At 38.7% G+C, this 18,261-nt stretch overlaps 1 protein-coding gene across 1 annotated transcript in view; it reads right to left on the bottom strand.

Annotated features, from left to right (window-relative positions):
• LOC146315008 (stromal membrane-associated protein 1-like) overlaps positions 1 to 18,261 on the bottom strand; it is a 120,619-nt gene that overhangs the window by 57,926 nt on the left and 44,432 nt on the right. The window contains exon 6 of the mRNA XM_084736024.1: positions 15,107 to 15,184. Within this exon, the coding sequence (XP_084592150.1) occupies positions 15,107 to 15,184 (78 nt within the window). The remainder of the gene's footprint in view (positions 1 to 15,106; positions 15,185 to 18,261) is intronic.

Here is an 18,261-nt window from a genome sequence, read left to right as displayed (position 1 = left end):
GATTATTGATGATTACTGATATGACTGATTGATTGATTGACTGACTGACTAATAGTTCAACAGTGCATTACAGACAGCACTGTTATATACTGAAGCATGATGCACATTTTTGTACATTTCTTATTTCATTAATTTCTATTTCTTCACGATTTTGAATACATATTGCTGCTATATTGGAGAATAAGGAAATATTTATTTATATACTTACTGTATAAACTTTGTCAGAGTATTGCTATATTACCACTGTTACATAGTGCAGTAGAATATATGCATTTTTATTTTTTACCAATAAATTTAAACTCCAATAAATTGTTAATTAGGTGCATGATATGAGTGGAGTGTGATCTAAGAATTAACTTAACAACCTGCACCATATGCATCAGGTTACAGAGGGATAACAGAGGGATTTTCAAGGCCAGTGTTGAGGCGGCCGTGGCTCTGGTCTGCGGTTTGACCCGTCTGCTCTGGCCTGCATGTTGATGAATCCTTGGACATGATACTGAACGTCAAACTGCTCCAGATCACTGTGCCGTTGGTGTGTTTAGTGTTTGTAAGTTTATGTTTGAGTGGGTTAATGTCACATGTAGCTGTGAAGAACTTTGAGTTGCAGACAGATGAGAAAAGCTCCGTAAAAAACGCAGTCCATTAATACCAAACTTAATGATGGGGGAGAAGCCAGATTCTAATTTAAAATGATTTTCTATGACCTGTTTGAAAACAAACTACATGAAAAGTCTTTTCAAAGTTAGAAGCAAGTGTTCTGAAAGGTCAGGTCTGAAAACAAGCAGCTAGCAGCTGGGAAAGAAATCTAACCTTCACCTCCCTGCTGCACATGAACACAACTGAATATTTACTGCACTGAAGAACTACTCACTTATACAAGAGGCAACGGAGGAGAAGCTGAGGATAAAGATCTGCTCTCTGTTGACTTAAGACTCATTAACTCAAGGTCCCAAACTGCTTTTTCACCTGCATCTCTGTTCTCAAGACCAACCTGTGAAACATGCTGAAAAGATTCAACACACAGCTACAGTGTTTTATTAAAACAATTACCGAGGAAGTTTATCACTTTAATTTAGACGCATTTACAGAAAATAAGGTAAAAACTAAACAAAATGGTAAGAAAATGATTAGCTTTTACAACATCCTCCATTAGAGCTGCACCTGCCGATCATTTTCATTATCAATTAATCATTTAGTCTATAAAAATACTGAAAGACATTGGGAAAAAATGCTCATCATTATTTTTCATTAGTCTTCTTCTTGTTCTTCTTCTTGTCCAAAACGCAAAGACTCTTCCTTTACTGTCATAAATGACAAAGAGAGGCAGAAAATCCTCATATTTAAGAAGCTGGAACCAGCAAATGTTTGACTTTTTGCTTGGAAAATGACGGAAACGATCATCGATCGATCGATTATCAAAATAGCTGGCAATTATTTTTCTTTCTGTTGACTAATTGATTAATCAACTAACAGTTGCAGCTCTAGACACTCGTACCAAGCATCTGTGCAATTGATCCTCTCTAATTCACGCCCCTTTTTTGCTCTGTGCTCCAATAACAGTTGAGCAAACTCAGGCCCTCAGTCAAATTTTCTCCTTCCCTGTTCCTGTACTTAGACGCAGTGTGATTAATGATTATTTTCATTGTTGATTAATCTGTTGAAATGTCAGGAAATGGTAAAAGCCAAAGATTTTCAGTTTACTCTCACAGAGGAGTAAAGAAACTACGGCTGCAACTAGAATGACATCTTCAAATGTCTTGTTTCTTGTCTTCACATTTAAGAAGCTGAAAATGGAGAATTTTGATGTTTCTTTTTTTAAAAATCAAACTCAGGCTGATTAATGATTGCAGCTTTAGTTACTTGTCATACTTGTTGAGATGTTAGCCTCCAAACCTCTGAATCACTGCCCACTTTCTTTTCAGTGATTCATGCAGGTCTGATGTGTTTTTTCATTATTAAACAGGATGTCAGGCTGAATTATGACAAGACAATGAAGAGTCATTCAGTCTAATTATCAGGCTACTAAAACACTAAATAACAAAAATAATAATAATAATGATAATATTGAAGGTTACAGTAAAAAAGCGACAGTCCCTTGTTCCCTGCAATATTTCCTGATCACTGTCAGAATAAACAGGTTATGGACCATCTCTCTCACACACATCAGCAGGACCTTGACGCAAATCTATGGCTGACAATAAATCTGTTGTATGATATATGTGACAAAGCCCTGAGCTCTGCAAACACCAGCGAGCTCAGCAGACTGTGTGTGGAGAGGTGAGCTGGGATACAACTGTCTCTGAGGTATACAGGCTCTGCTGCATCGCAGCAGGGGGGATGTGTTTGTGTGGAGCATACAGGTGTGTGTGAGGGTGTGTGTGTGTTTGTGCATCTGTGCATCTATTGCAGGGAGGATGGATGTGTGTGTTTATGATTGCATCTGTCTTGTGTGTGTTTTCTTGGGAAGCAGGTTTGATTCTCTTCCTCCAGCGGTGCAAATCCTGCTTATTGATTAGCCTCCTTGTGGCTACGCTATTGATCCTTTGACTGCCAGACCAGCACAGCCTCTATGTGTGAGGTGTGTGTGCGTGCGTGTGTGTGTGTGTGTGTCATGTTATTAGTCACAGAACGCTGCTCCTTTGGCTGCCCTTCACACCATCCGCTCAAACTAACTCCAATCGACCACAGATATGCTTTAGCTGCTGCAACTGCTGGTGCAGCGTGTGCATGTGTGTGTGAGTGTGACTGTGTGTGTGTGTGTTTGTGTGCCACATCCAATCATGGGAACCTTTGAGAGCCCAACTCAGTCCAGATGTACAGAGCACCTAGCGATAACACACTCCCCAAATCCCTGCACTGAATGAACAAAGATGCACACAAACGCATCCCACACACACACACACACTCGTGCAAACACACACGCACTCACTCCTTCATTTCTATCTCCAACAAAGGCGAGCGCCAGTGTTTTCCATGAAGGAAAGCAGCCTCTTGTTCTCTTTGATAATTTATTCATGGGCTGAAAGAAAAAGACAACATACGCCAGCGGTCCGACGGGACGACAGTGATTTAGTGTTTGTAGAGAGACAGATAGACACACGGAGAGCTAGAAAGACAGAGGAGGAGGAGGAGGAGGAGAGGGACAGAGGGAGGGACAAATGAAGGAGAGGGGGAGATGAATGGAGGTGAGGAGAGACTGAAAGCAGCTCATGAGATAATGGAGTCACTTCTTGCCTGAAAAGCAGTGTGAAGTACACACTGTCCTCTCTTTGCACTTCCTGTCATGCACTTGTCTCTTTGCAATTTTAGGTCATAAATCACTCCTTCTTGAGAACCGGGACACAACTGTATTTTGAGGGGTTTTGATTTTCACTCTTTAATTATGCTGGAAAAAATATTAAAAAAAAACTCAAACTCTTGGCTATTAAACCTTGTAACAGGCCAGCCTCCTTGTGATTCTTTTTTTTTTTATTAGATTTTCCATCTGATGGAGTTTTAATATACATTTAAAGCCATAATTCTTATTTATCTTTGATTTAGAAGGACTACAGAGTCGACATGTTATGGCTGAGACACATCTGATTGCAGTATTATTATTATTAATTTGTCTAAAAATAGAAAGTTTACCAGTGCTTGAGCAGTATTCCTGCCTTTCTCCCTTGTGCATTTTTGCAACCTTTGATCTATTTTATCTAATTATTATATCATTATTATTATTTTCCATCTGTTCTCCCCCCAGCTCCATGTTTACTTCTCCAGGCTGTAATCACAAAGGTGAAAGAGTTTCATCCATCTGGATGAGCTCTTACAGGATACATCTCATCACTACACACACTGTGGATGAAATGCTGTGAGGCTACAAAGATCCCCTGCTGGTCTCTTCTCCTCTTCTCCTTCTGATGTGGAGGTCGTCTTTGGCCTCATGTGCATGGCATGTACAGCTCTACAAATAATGAAAACTGATTTTGTACTCGGAAGGTTCATTAAATGTCCAGTATGTTAGATTTACAGGGATTTATTGGCAGAATAATAATAAGTACGCAGAAGGAGAAAGAAAAAGATGGCTCAACTGGAAGAACCTCAGTCGACTGAGGGGTGTCTGTCCGATTATTTGAATCTGGACTTTCAGGGGGCGGCCCAAATCATTACAGCCACAAGAAGGCATTCTCAGGTAAACAAAAATGTTTTTATCCATCTGAACAAACATTTTACAAGTGAGAGTCTCAGAATATCAGTCAACCGATTTTGACAAAAACTGACAATTTGACAGGCCTGTGATTCATCATCAAACATGTCCTGTGTTCTTAATCCTTATTCTTAACAGTGAAAAAGGTTAAGTGCAGCCAAATAGCATCATTTTAGAGGATTTACTCAGCTTCATATCTCTGCGAGGACACAAGCACACAGCACACACGCACGCACGTACACACACACACACACACACACACACACACACACACACACACACACACACACACACACACACACACTCAGATGCCGATCAGCGCTGTAGTCTAATTAGTGCCTACAGGCCTCGGATAGGAAGTGTGGAGAAGGAGACAAAGTTGAGCTTTGACAACCCCAATCAAGCTGAATAAAATCAGTTCATTTGAATACAGAGATGAGGAAAAAAAAAGACAACTACTTGATATTCTAGTGTGTCGGGCTGAAAGTCTGTGCACGACTGTCTACATGCAGATCAACACCTGTATCCAGTTTTATCCACATTATCTTTAGGTCTGCCTGAAGTATCGCTCTGTAGATTTCATTTTAAATCAAATGTTGGCCTCTAATATGGAGATTTCTCCATGACTGCAGATGGTGAATATGTTATTATCATTTAATTTAAGATGGCTGAGCAGAAGTCAATTCTGCTAGTTAATTTTTCATTTAAATGCCCAACATACGCCAGAGTTCCTCCTGTCAATTAATAGATACATCACCCTGTCTGCCCTTCAGCTGAACGCACAAAAAGAATTTATTTAGTCTGTAAGGAGAGAACTTGAGTGGATTTTGAAGGTCAGAATACTGTTGAAGAGGTGTTCCTTACAAGCAAAAACGAAAAAAGGCTCATGCAAACATGTAGTGAATATGGTGATGTCATCTTTGCATTTTTCACAGAGAAAGAACTTTACTCTGAACTTTGCTTCTTCTGCCTTTGACCATAAGAGTTGTGGGTCAAGAAGCAGGATGGAAAAACTGAATTTTAACTGCCAGTTTTTAAAGAACCAACATCACAAAAATCTCATTGTTTTCCACTAAGTTTTAGCAACGAAAGTTTGAAGATGGCCCTTAGTCTCTATTGAGCAAAATGTATCAACCATACATCTATCTACAACTTCCTGCATCGGCACTGACCGCTTTACCTTGCAAGGCAGCTGGATTCACAAGATCACGTGAGAATCCATCTTGCCAGGCTCCAAGCTATATGTTTGTCTGCACCAGAGGCGACGCGAGCCGATCAGCGTTCTCGGAGGGACTACTGGCAGCTGAGGGCATGGTTTGAGGTGCGCCAAAAGCAAGAAGCGTCCATGGAAATGATTTGTCTTAAACAAACAATGGCGGCTCCTGAAGAGGTTAGCATAGATACTGTGAAAGCATCAGTTATAACAGAGCTGGAGAGTATTTCCTCATTGAAAGAAGAGCAGAGAATGACACTGAAGGCTCTTATCAATGGAAAAGATGTTTCAGTTCTTTTTCCAGCCGGCTTTGGCTGCCTGTGCTTCTTTTTGAAAGTTCCCACCCCTTTCCTAAACAGTTTCTATGGACGGCTTGCCAGTTCTGTGTAACAAACCGCTGGATTTGTCTAATATTAAGCAAATTTCTAGAATACTGGGCTGCAAAAGAAGGTATCTGTTTAATAAAATTAAACATTTCCAAGAATAAAACATTTAGGCCATAAACTCTGATATAAATATTCAAGCAGCTCATGTGAAGAGCCAGCTCAGCACTTCCTCATCTCCAGCAGTCTGCAGTATCGATCCAGTCGTAGCTCACCTTTCTGTCATGTGACCTGACATGTCTCTCTGTATCTCTGGAGCCACGACTTCACTTCAGTCCTTGTTATTGTTAAGAGTCACACACAAGTGACTGTTTGGTCCCTGAAATGCTGAGGTAAGGTAACAGCATGCAGGTTTCAATCACTCTCACACGGGACTGACGTGCCATAAAGGAACAACACTGCCTAACATCTGTCTGAACATCTGCGTTATGGTACACAAGGGAAAAAATCTACACTTTAGTGCGCTTGATTAAAGAAGTAAAAAAGACAGAATTAATTATAAAATCAACATATTTCAGCAGATATAGCCTCCCTCAGAGCAACGTGCCGTCTAGTTCAATTTGCTGATATTGATGAAGTGTAGCCCACTGTGCTGAGTACAACATGGCCGCATTAGCAGCACTTAATGTATTAAATGTTTAATTTAAGATTCAGAATTAATTCAATAGGTCGGCATCCAACACAGCAGTTAGCCTTATTTGATTTTATTCAGTTTATCTCATCAAAACTGAAACTATCTGTGTGGACACGCAGACAAAAAGAAGGTAGAATAAATAATGATGACAAATAATGAGGCGAGTGCACTGAATTCTTACTGAATAATGATTCACTGCACAATAAATCGTGCTTTTGCATGAGTGAAGAGATAAAATGTTCAGATTTAAGTGAAGAGTTGGATCTTTATAGTTTTAGTTTTGAAGCATTTTGCTGTTACTCTCATCCACAGTAAAATCATCCAAACAGGTTGAGGTGAACAAAGTTCAGAGTTCATGACCTTCTAGAGAAACATGGCAGAGAATGAACATGTGAGACTGAACCTCTGACCTTTTGGTCAATGAGCTGTTTTAAAATCCTCTAAGCAACACTCTGATCTGCACCTACTGGTCCAGAGTCAAAGTCTCTACTGCAGAGTTCAGCTTTAACGTGAGCGGGCAGGAGGGTCAGAAATCTACTTGCTCAAAGTCAGTTTTTACAAATACAAGCTGTTTTATTTATTAGTGGTTATGCAATAATGCCTTCGACAAGCTGTGCTGGTGTAGTGCTGCGTGCCCAGGTCATTCCTGTTCTTCTGCTGAAGAAGAATCGCTGTGGTGATCACTTTTGCAAGAACCTGAATTGCTTCACCATTCATGCTTTGTACAAGAACTGGCAAGGCCCTGGAGGTGGAGCTGCAACAATCAATCAATTATTAATGTGTTATTAATTAAAAACTATTTTGATAATTCATTAATTGTTTGGGTAATTTTTATATTTAAAAAAGTCTAAAATTTCTGATTTCAGCTTCTTATATGTGAGTATTTTCTGGGTTTTTCCCTCCTCTCTGACAGTAAACTGAATATCTTTCGGTTGTGGACAAAACAAGACATTTGAGGACGTCATCTTGGACTCTGGGAATCACTGATCAACATTTTCTGACATTTTTCAGACCAAACAACTAATTGATTAATTGATAAAATAATCAACAGGTTACTCGATGTTGAGGCTTTGAGAGAACTTCTCCTTTCACCATGGGACTGGGACAGGACAGGAAAAAAAGTCAACAGGAGCAGGAATCTTTATATCAATAGGTCAGTTATTTATATATGGATAATATGCAGTTCTAATATGAATAAATTATATTTTCTATTTTCCTTTATTCTCTTGAATTTTTTTTTCATTCATTTGAACATAATGCTACTTGTTCTGTTGTCATTTTTTAAATTCTTTTTTATTCTATTTCTGTCTGTTTTGGTGGCTGGTTGCAGCTGACCAGTGCATGACGTGTGGGGACAGAGAACTCTTGTTACTGACCTCTCCTGTCACTATTTTTTCTTTCATTATCACATTGTATTGCAGTTTTATATGTGTTAAAAAAAAAAGAAAGAAAGAAAAAAAAACTTGCAGCAAACTGCACATTTTTTAGCGCCATCCAGCACTCCTGATAAGTGAAATGCTCATTTGTGCTTCAGCTCATAAACTTTATCTTTACCTTTTCCAACACTGCACATGGGCAGTATTGGATGAGGTGTCAGCTCATCAACCAGTGACTGGTGATGCATTTGCAACATTACATATGTCCAATAAACAAAATAAACTCACAAACTATCAAGAAATGAAACATGTTCACTCTAATTTTCCTTATCAAACAAAAAAAAAAAAACACAGCCATACGCCTTCTGAATCCAAGTTTCTCCTTTTGCCAAACCAAGATGAGCTTAACTGGCTCATAAAACACACAGATAAACAAGGTAAAACTCACCCAAACTGTCTCTGTTAGTCTTTTCACAGTTCAAACAATCAGTAAGTTGAAAGAAATCCTTAATTTAAGTGTTGGACATTCCTCTCATTCTTCCTCATTCAGCTCCAGCTGAGTGGGTTTGGACTGTGCTGCTGGATGATGATGGTCTGCAGAGCAGCAGCTCTCACTCTGCAGACCATTATATTAGCAGAATGAAATGACCCCCCCCAAAAAAAACAACAAAAAAAACAATCACAGACAGACGATTTATTCATCCAAACATCCAAACCTAGTCAACAGAGATGAGAAGAAAGTGAGAAGTCTCACTCTCTTTTACCACCTGCCTGATTGGACAAGTGAGTTGCAAGATAAGTGTGACTGACAAAGTTTGACATCACTGGTCTGATCACAAAACTTCTGTCATTTATTCCCTTGTCCTCAAATAACACACGACAGTACGCACCCCTAATATTCCCATTCCCCACCATGACTAAAATTAAAGTGCAATCAAAACAGAAATGGATGGGCAATCAAAAACCCAAATAACCCCCCACCAACACCGCTGCAAAGACTGCAGGGAAATAATGAACGCTTCAATCATTTTCTGAATTAAAAGTCTTATGAGGCAGAGCCAACTGAGTCCTACAGCAACAGCGTTTATTTTCAAATTATTTCATCAGGGCAAACGGCTGCTATGAATAACGCCTCCGTATTTACACACACTAGAAAGGAGGGATATATCACTAATGACTGGTCTTTTATTAACTGATCAATTACATTTATATTGATTTTCATTTAGTGGCTCCTGAGCTTCACTAATGTCCTCTCTGAACATGTGTTAGTCTGTGTGTTAGTGTTCATGCTGACCTCAGACTCTTTTAATACTAAAGGCTGCAGCTAACAATTATTTTCAGTATCTCTACATGAACTGGTTAATCATTATGGCTGTAAAAAGTAAAATAATAGAATAAAACGCCCTCAAATGTGTTGTTTTATCTGACTGAGCGAGAACACGACATGTGACATTCATCTGTCTTTGTCCAACTCCAATGATATTAAGCTAACTGTCATATCAGATTTTATTTTCACCACTTTACCTTGCTGTAAGAAGGCTTTTTTTGATGGGAAACCGCTGTTATCTAAACCAAATATCGCTCTCACCAAACCAGCCAAAGTCCATCGATGAAATAAATCATTTTACTTCACAGAACACAGGAGTTGCTGCCTTGATCTGTGAGTTTGTTTGTGTTATCGTGTGACTTTGGTAAATCCAAACTAACTTGTTAAAGCACTGAAGTCACACAATAAGACAAGGAAACTAACAAATCAATACAGCAGTGAAGCAATAAGTCTTGTGTTCTGTGAGGTAAAATTGTTGATTTTGTCAGTGGAGTTTGGTTGGTTTGGAGAGAGTGCTATTTGTCTTAGATAACAGCGGTTTCCCATCAAAAAAGTCTAACAGCAAAAGTCAAACTGATGCTGATTTTTAGGTGGCCGCAAAACCTTTTCTCCCTGTTCTGACTGATCATACATCATACAACCTCACTTCAAATAATCTGAACTCTCTGAAGCCCTCAGATATGGGAGTGAAATATGAAACAGGTGGACTACCCCTTTAAAACACAGCCAGTGAGGTTTGGTAGACAATATTTATTAATCCCTACAGTAGATAGATTGTTACCCTAACTGGACTTCAGTATCAATACCGCAGTTTCATCACATTTAATACACACACTATGAATGCATCATTATCTTTAATCATCACCGTCTGGTTTCACTGGACTCTTCTAATATCAAATGTTTCTCCATCCGGCCTCCGTCAGACTTACATCTGTATAATTAGTTCAGAAGCTGCTGCATTCACAGCATCCGACACTCATTTTTTTCTTTGAATTTTAATAAAAGCCGAGAAAAAGAAAAGCCAAACTTGTGCTTGTGTAAACCTCTCTGAAGAAGAAAGGAAATGAAGAGAAGTGGAAGGAGATGAAATATTTCTGCTGATTAAAGCTCGGACTGCTCCGTCCTCAAAACCATCGTGTGTTTGTGCATCTCCTCTACAGATACATTACATCATCTGCATGCAAATATGCTTTTATCTTTGAAAGCAGGTATGGCTGTCATGATCATAAAATGATAATTAAATGTAACAAAAATGAATGTGATAAATGCAATGATTTAATTGTCTCTTTTTCTGTTCATACATTTCTGTTTTAGACTTTTTAAACAAGGCAGATATGACATGGATAACAACTTAAATATGCAAAGTCTATTAGAGAAGTACAGAAAGAAACTGAGTGACTTTGACAAGACACCCGTGTTAATTTTGTCAACAAAAATTTTGACAAAATCTGTTCATTATGCCCCGACAAGTTAAGACAAGACAAACTGTCTCTATTCAGGTGAAGTTAGATCACACTAATCAGCATTTCAAAGTACTGATGAATCCAGCTTTCTTAAAAAGTGTGTTCTTCACCCGAGACCTCTCAAGTGAGGAGAAAAGAAAAGAAAAGAAAAGAAAAGAAAAGAAAAGAAAAGAAAAGAGATGACCTGTGGACAATTCATTTAAACACTGATTCTATATATTTTATGTCTTTCAGGACTAAATTTAATGTTAAAATAAAGCTCAAAGTTTTTTGTGGATAGAAGGTGCATTAAAATATTGTAAAATTTAACAGTACCAACCAGCAGAAAACCTTAGTAATATATTAAAAGTCTGTGTTGTTAGGTAATAAATTATTATCAATGTCTTATAATAATAATGTTGCAAGTCTACTACAACTAACTTTAAAATTCTTGTCAAAATGAACACTGTGACAAATAAAATAATAGAAATGAAAAATAGAACTTTTATTAAGGCAGCAATAATCAAAATAAACAGTGTACAATGTACACTGCGTTGTGGACGTGCTCATCTCCTCAAGGAGTGATTTGTATTTGAGTTAATGTCTTTGTTTGCCAAAACTGAACGGACAAAATGAGAGGCGGCACAAGGAAGATGACGGGCCGTCAATGGGCCAAAAAATAATATTTAAAAAAAGAGGGGCGCACTGAGAGCGCCAGTCAAACCTCAAGCAGAGGAAAACGATGTGGAAATATGATGGAAATATGGAAATTTATATATATATGTTTTTAGACACGTGAAACGATTCTAACGGTGATCAGGGTCAGTTCAAATAATCATGATGCAGGTGATGCATGGTGGGGTTATGTCATGATGATACAGTGGCACACAGAGGACTGATGGGAGAAAACAAGACGAGAGAGAGAGAGAGACAAGGAGAAAGTGAGTGAGAGACAAGAGAGAAGAGTCAGAAGAAAGAGAGGAGAGAGAAAGACAGAGACAGACAGAAACATGGCTGTCAGCATGTTTCCTGCTATACTGGAGATTAAACAGCTTTTAGCACGTCAGCATACACTCACACTAACAAGTCTCTCTCTCCCTAACACACACACACACACACACACACACACACACACACACACACACACACACACACACACACACACACACACACACACACACACACACACACACACACACACACACACACCAGAAATGTCCTCAAATATCTCCTTGACACTGGGGCTCATCGACAGCAGGAGCTCAGCTGATAAGGAGGAAGAAAAGGAAATGAACGACACCACATATCTCTGCCAGCACACACACCACACAGGCACATGCAAATACACACATTCTTCCAAGACATACACACACATCAGTGTGTGACACATCTGCAGGTCAACTGAGTGGCTGCAACCTTCTGATTTCTGATTTAAGGCAGCATCTTTCTTCCTTTCTATCTCTCTCACACAGGGACTGGCAGAGAAGTGCCATGTGAGCAGTTCAAGGACCAACTCTGTGTTCGCTGCTCTGATGCTGAAACGGTCACTACAGATATAAAACATCTGCTTGGATCCACTCGTTCAACTCTGACTCTGCTGGCTGGTAACTAAAACTGTTGTTATAGTTGGACACTAATTAAAAATAATTAGAAATAAAGCTTGAAAAAGAAAAGAATCTACACGGAGTGAATTATAAAAAGCCAAAGGGACGACATCTTTAAGGCTACGGTAATACATCTTGTGGCATCTGCATCCTGGTTGTCAGAGTTAGGGCTCCAACAATTAATCGATTATTAAATTAATGGTCAACTACTTTGATAATTGATTAATTGGCACAGAGACTCATGTCCTTGAGAGGACCAACTGTAATAATCTTGGTGATCCTGAGTTTTTTTCTCCGGCACCCTCATCAGGTCAAACTTTCAATTTGTCCAAAACAGCATAACATAACACACAACAAATCAATTAATTAAGAAAATAACCGACAATGAAAATAATCATTGCAGGCCTCTGCCCAACTCACAAGAATCACCGACCTGAACCTGCAACCTGCCAAATTCTGCATTACAGCATTAACGGGATGCACAGATGGACGGTAAGATCGGTGCAAAAATAAGTCAGGACAGAAATATTGCAGCAGAACAGAAATGAGACGATATATTTTAATAGGTAATAAAAGACTGTGGAGTTTATGAGCAGATGGAGGTGAAGTAAGAAATGTAAATGCTGCAGAGTACATTTCACTCTCCGTGGGTCCAGTTGCCCACAGCTCTCATTCCATTTCCCTACAGAGGGAATACACACACACACACACACACACACATATACAGCAGTACCCACACTGCTGAGAGCTACATTATTCCCTCAACGCTTCACAGGCCATGGAAATACTCTGAATTTACTAACCATGACCCAGAAACACACACATTCAGTCCTTCAGTCCTCCCTCCCCCTCCTCCCCCCTCTCTCTCTTTCACAAATGCAGTCACACACACAGTATAGATATGCATGAGCACATACCACAGCTCCAGCACACACACAAATTATCTTCCACAGGAAATGCATTGACACACACACATCCAGTGACCTTAGCTCGTTCTGACGTCAGACTGAGCTCGGATCACGTTCTCGTCAAAACACATCAGTCGTTCACTTCAAAACACTTATCTTTGCTCAATCATTTTATCTGTCCATCAATTTGCAGAGTTTTAAATCACGACGTTATGCAAGTCGTCTTTCTTGATGTGAGGGCATCTTTACCCGGTGCAGACGGCGTTAAGAGTCTATCTGCATTTTTAAAAAGCTAAATTTAGATGCCAACAATCTGCCAACAGCGACGGCTTCACTTATTACACTGAGTGACATAACACATTCTTTTTAAAAACAGGGAGTGAGAATGGAAGACGGAAGTTTTCACCATATTCACATGTCTGAGTCCAGGGAATCATTTCCAGGACGGAGGACTGAATATTATAATGTCAGAGTGAAGGTGACCTTTGACCTTTTGGATATAAAATGTCATCACTTCATCATTTTATCCTGTCAGATATTCTCTGCAGATTTATACTTGGGTGTCCTTTTTGTCAGTCATGACTTCACAATGTATGATGCACTTTCTCTGAATGTGAGAAGAGTCATTCACTGGCTTCATCTCAATTATCCTTCTAATTTACAACAGTATCTTGCACCTTTTACCTCTAACTCTCCAGTCAGGTGCTCAACTCTGTCTCTCTGTCCCTCGTACTGAAGATCAGAATAATTTACCTGCAGATATAAAATCCATTTCATCATTTAGTATGTTCAAACTTGTCTTTGTTATCAATGATGCTGTCACTGTATACTGTGTATATACTGTACAGCCTTGTTGTTGTATTGTTTTATTGATGTATGTGGTTTGTCTTTGTTTTTGTTTTCTTGTTTTTTAGTTGTCTGTTGTTTCTCTGCATGACAGTTTTTGTATTGATGGTGATTTATGTTGGGACCCCCTCAAAAACAAGACGATGCATCTCAAAGGGTTCATCCTAATAAATAAATTTAAATCAAGATATTTGTGTGTAATTTTGATGCAATTACCGTATAAATTCTTAACTTATGGCCAAAATACTTTTGTGGGGACACAGACAACCCAAATTTTATTCTATAAATGCATATTCTATTCCATTCCTGTATATTTTATCTTACTATTATTGTTCTTTTCATACATAACTACTTCATTTTTGCTACTTAACTGACTCTTATATAAGTCTTTTCACAAGACTGTTCTTAGATAACCGGTGTGATAATAAACATCTTGAGATGTGAATCTTGAATAAAAAGAGAGTGTGTGGTATCTATTATTTCTATGTATACGATAATATTTGTGTTTAAATACTTACATTGAATGAACAGATAGAAAAAAACACCTTCCTTGATAGATTCTTCCTGGAGTACTGTGTATGTATATTGTATATACATACACAGTACACAAACAATATCATAGTTGTTTTCTCTACATGTTTACGCTCCTGTGCGTGAATGAGAAATGATCCATACTGATGCACGGAGCAAAACTAAAGCATCTGTGAACAGTATGAATGTTTATGAGGAGTTTCCCTGGAGGACTCGGTTCCTGTACCACCACAGAGGTGGAGCGACGGCACACACACACACTCTCACCCTCCGTGTTGTCACACATCATGCATTTATAACACCACGCTCACACACACACTCACACACACACACACACACATGCAGAGGCAGCAGCTCTTCGACTTGTCCTCATTCTGGCCTTCACAATGTTTAAACAGCCGTGTACATAAAACACGATCGATGTCAGCGGGCTCCTGTTACTGAAGCTGCACTCGTAAACCAGTTTTCACGGTCAAAGTTAAATTCAACAACAGACAAAAAGACGGAAACCTCAGACACTTCTCACTGAACCGTGATGTACACATTAGTGTGTGACAGAGGTGGTTAAGACTGACAAACTGCAGCTCCTGATGAATTAGTTTCATATAAGAAAAATACTTTTTTGCAGGTTAAATGAAATCTATTACTCGCACCTTTGTGTTGTTCTGTCTCTCCACTTTATCAGCATCCTTTTCTTTCTTCTTCTCCTCTTTTTTCTTTTCACGCTCCTTCTGTAAGGAAAGAAGAAAAGATGGTGTAAGACATTGACATTTTTGCAACAGCATTGTGAAAATGTTTTATCGTTACAGGCCTAGTTTGTATGTTGTGGAACTAAAATCCATTCAGATGTCTGCATGTTTCTGTTCTTCTCCAGTTAGCATCATTTCATGTCATACATGCTAAATCTGCTCTAAAGAAAGCACCTCATTTATACCACATTATTTCTTCAGGGATCATTGCACTATTGAGCCTCCCTAAATCCCTCCCCTTTTTATTCAGAGCTCCAGCAGCAGCTACCCTGCAGAACCAAAGTCAACCTTCTCCTTGGATGATGGTAAAAGATGTTGCTTGGGGACATGCTAATGTTAGCAAAATGACAGCTAATTAGTGAGGTAATCTATATCAATCATTAGCTAACCAGTTAGCTAGCCAACACAGCATGTCTAAACAGGAAAGGAGAAAGCTGACCAAAGTTCAGATGGGTGCCAAGTTTGCTCAGCTGTTATTGGAGCACAGAGCAAAAAGGGGCGGGACTTAAGAAGGTTAAGAAGGCATTTTTAATTAATTAGTGGACTCGCTAAGAAGAAAGGACATGAATGTCCCAACTGGTACATCCAGTCATTTTTTAATCATTTCACTGCGTTTTAAACATTATCTGATCATGTACATGGTATGAAATCAATGTGAAAACAGCTGCTCGACTGAAATATTGTTGAAAACTAATTGTTTAATGTTGTTGTCACCTGTGTTACAACCATAGCTCACGCTGTAACAACTGAGACTATGTTTCACAGATGGACCACACCAGCTGTGAAACAGTCTTGTGGATTGCAGAACTGGTTGGTTTTTATTTTGTCGTCAACATTAACAGGTAGAACAGTCATACAGCCCAGTTTGAGCAGAGCTTCATCTGCAGATTTGGGGTCTCGCCTATTTTTTCTGCATGATGTGTGCGGTTCTCAGAAAACATATGCAATAAAATTAACCTGTAGAGAGTCATATTGACATATCAGCAACACCTCTGACTGCAGTTTCACTGTCCAGATCTGCAGGATACGTCACAGACATTAAAATATCAGGTTAAGGGCGATATCTGTCTGTTTTTCTGTCTGTCTGAACAATGCAGAAAGGTAACCATACTGTTTTCTTCACTTCAAAACGTTACGCTGGCAGGAGCAGTGCTGCAGCAGAAACACTGTCTGTGTGAACACTGTGAGCAGCTCAGTGATATCTGTCACACACAGGTTCATGCAGCCAGAGCGGCCTGAGCATCAGCTGTAACATCGGATAGTGTCCACTTTCGTTTTCTCTATTAAAAAAAAACTTATACAATAATAAATTGACAAAAATAAAAAATCTCTGAGTAAAAGAGTGAAAAATTATAGTCACTCTACACGTAATCTGAATATAACATAAATCACTTTATTCTGAATTTATATGCCTACACTCAACAGTAGAGATGCAGTAAGTGAATTCTGCAACTGCAATACCATAATTATCATGTAATAGTGCTTAAGCATGCAGAGAGAAGACACTCTTCTTCATTAAATCACCATTGGACAGCCATTATAAAAATCTGTAGGAGGAAACATGAGACCTGATGGTAAAGATTTGCTGCAGGTTGAAAACGATTGGATCTCGTTCCTTAATGTGATTTTAATGCACTCACAATGCAGTTTTAATGTGCAGACATTATTAGCGAGCGGACAGTTGATGTAGTGTTTGCAGGTTAATGCTTCTCTCTTGCTTTGTTGTATGTAAATGAGGCGGCGCTGATGCCAGCCACCAACAGGCTTTAGCTAATGACTGTCAGGACGCCAAAGGAGAGAAGCTTTAGCTTAGCCGCAGAAAAGCTACAGTCGAGCCATTATGGAAACAATGAGAGTCGGTTTCTGTCTGCGTCTCCCTCCGTCCCTCAACACGACTGCTTTACTGCCTGTTTATGTATTTATATTTATTTAAGCTGAGCTGCTCATTTATCCTCAGAGTAATAAACAAAATAATCAGCAATATTTACAGTGACGCATATCAGAATCAACAATAAGAGCATTTGCGTTCTTCTGTGAGCTCTGGGTCAATCTTTTTTTCTTACTTCAGACTCATGGAATGAAATATTAAAAACAGCACATTATGAAAACTGTCACACACAGCAGGTCAAATGTCAACGCTCGCCACAGAGGATTTTTTTGTTTTGGTTTTTAACTGAAGATTTTTGGCACAAGTTTATAATAAGACTACCCTTATAAATAATTTACAAAGTGTATTTTTTTGGCAAGATAAAGTTTCTGCTTACTGGGACTGAACAATTAGTCGGAATTTCATCGAAATCATTACTTCATGTAGGAACTACTTTCTTTCTAGCGGAAATAAAACAGTTTCTTCTACTGCAGGAACAAAGTAGTTCCTTTATTAAACTGCTCACAATAAGCTCTGTGGATTATCTCCAGTAACCAGGTTGTGATTTCTGGAAAGAGACCTTCTTTTTTTTTTAACTTTTTGTCATCTTTGAGCACCACAAGCCAAGTGCAATCTAGTCACATTATACTAGAGAGAAGACAGATATCTCTACATCTCAAAAATTAAACAGCTCTACAGGCCAGAGGAAAAATATCAATCAATAACAAGAAAAATATGGAGTCACAATAAAGTTATTATTGGTCTAGAGCTGGAACAATTATCACTTAATCAATTATTAACAGATTACTAAATTAATTGCCAACTATTCTGATAACTGACACATTTGTTACAAACAAAATTCTCTGATTCCAGCTTTGTTTATTATCAAGCAATTAAATTTTACATACATTCTTCTTGTGCATTCAAAGTTTATTTTCATGACCGTTACAGTTGTGCACTGGGTGTGTAACAAGTCAAAAGAAAGCCTTACTGTAAAGAGTAAAACCGTGCATGCAGAAGAAGCCACCAAAGCCTCAGTGCATGAATCTGGTGATCTGATCTGATCTTTTTACTCATGATTTATTAAGTCTTTATATCCTAATTAATAACCTCAGTATAAAGCATTTACAAATTATTTATAAAGGTGGTCTTATTGTAAGAAGTATTGTGAGGAATTATTGGCCTTTATTCT

Source organism: Lutjanus erythropterus, chromosome 14 (assembly GCF_056507025.1).
Source record: "Lutjanus erythropterus isolate fLutEry1 chromosome 14, fLutEry1.hap2, whole genome shotgun sequence".
In the NCBI taxonomy this organism is placed as follows: Eukaryota; Metazoa; Chordata; class Actinopteri; order Lutjaniformes; family Lutjanidae; genus Lutjanus; species Lutjanus erythropterus.
The sequence above is the reverse complement of the archived record's forward strand: the minus strand, read 5'-3'. Positions and strand labels throughout refer to the sequence as shown.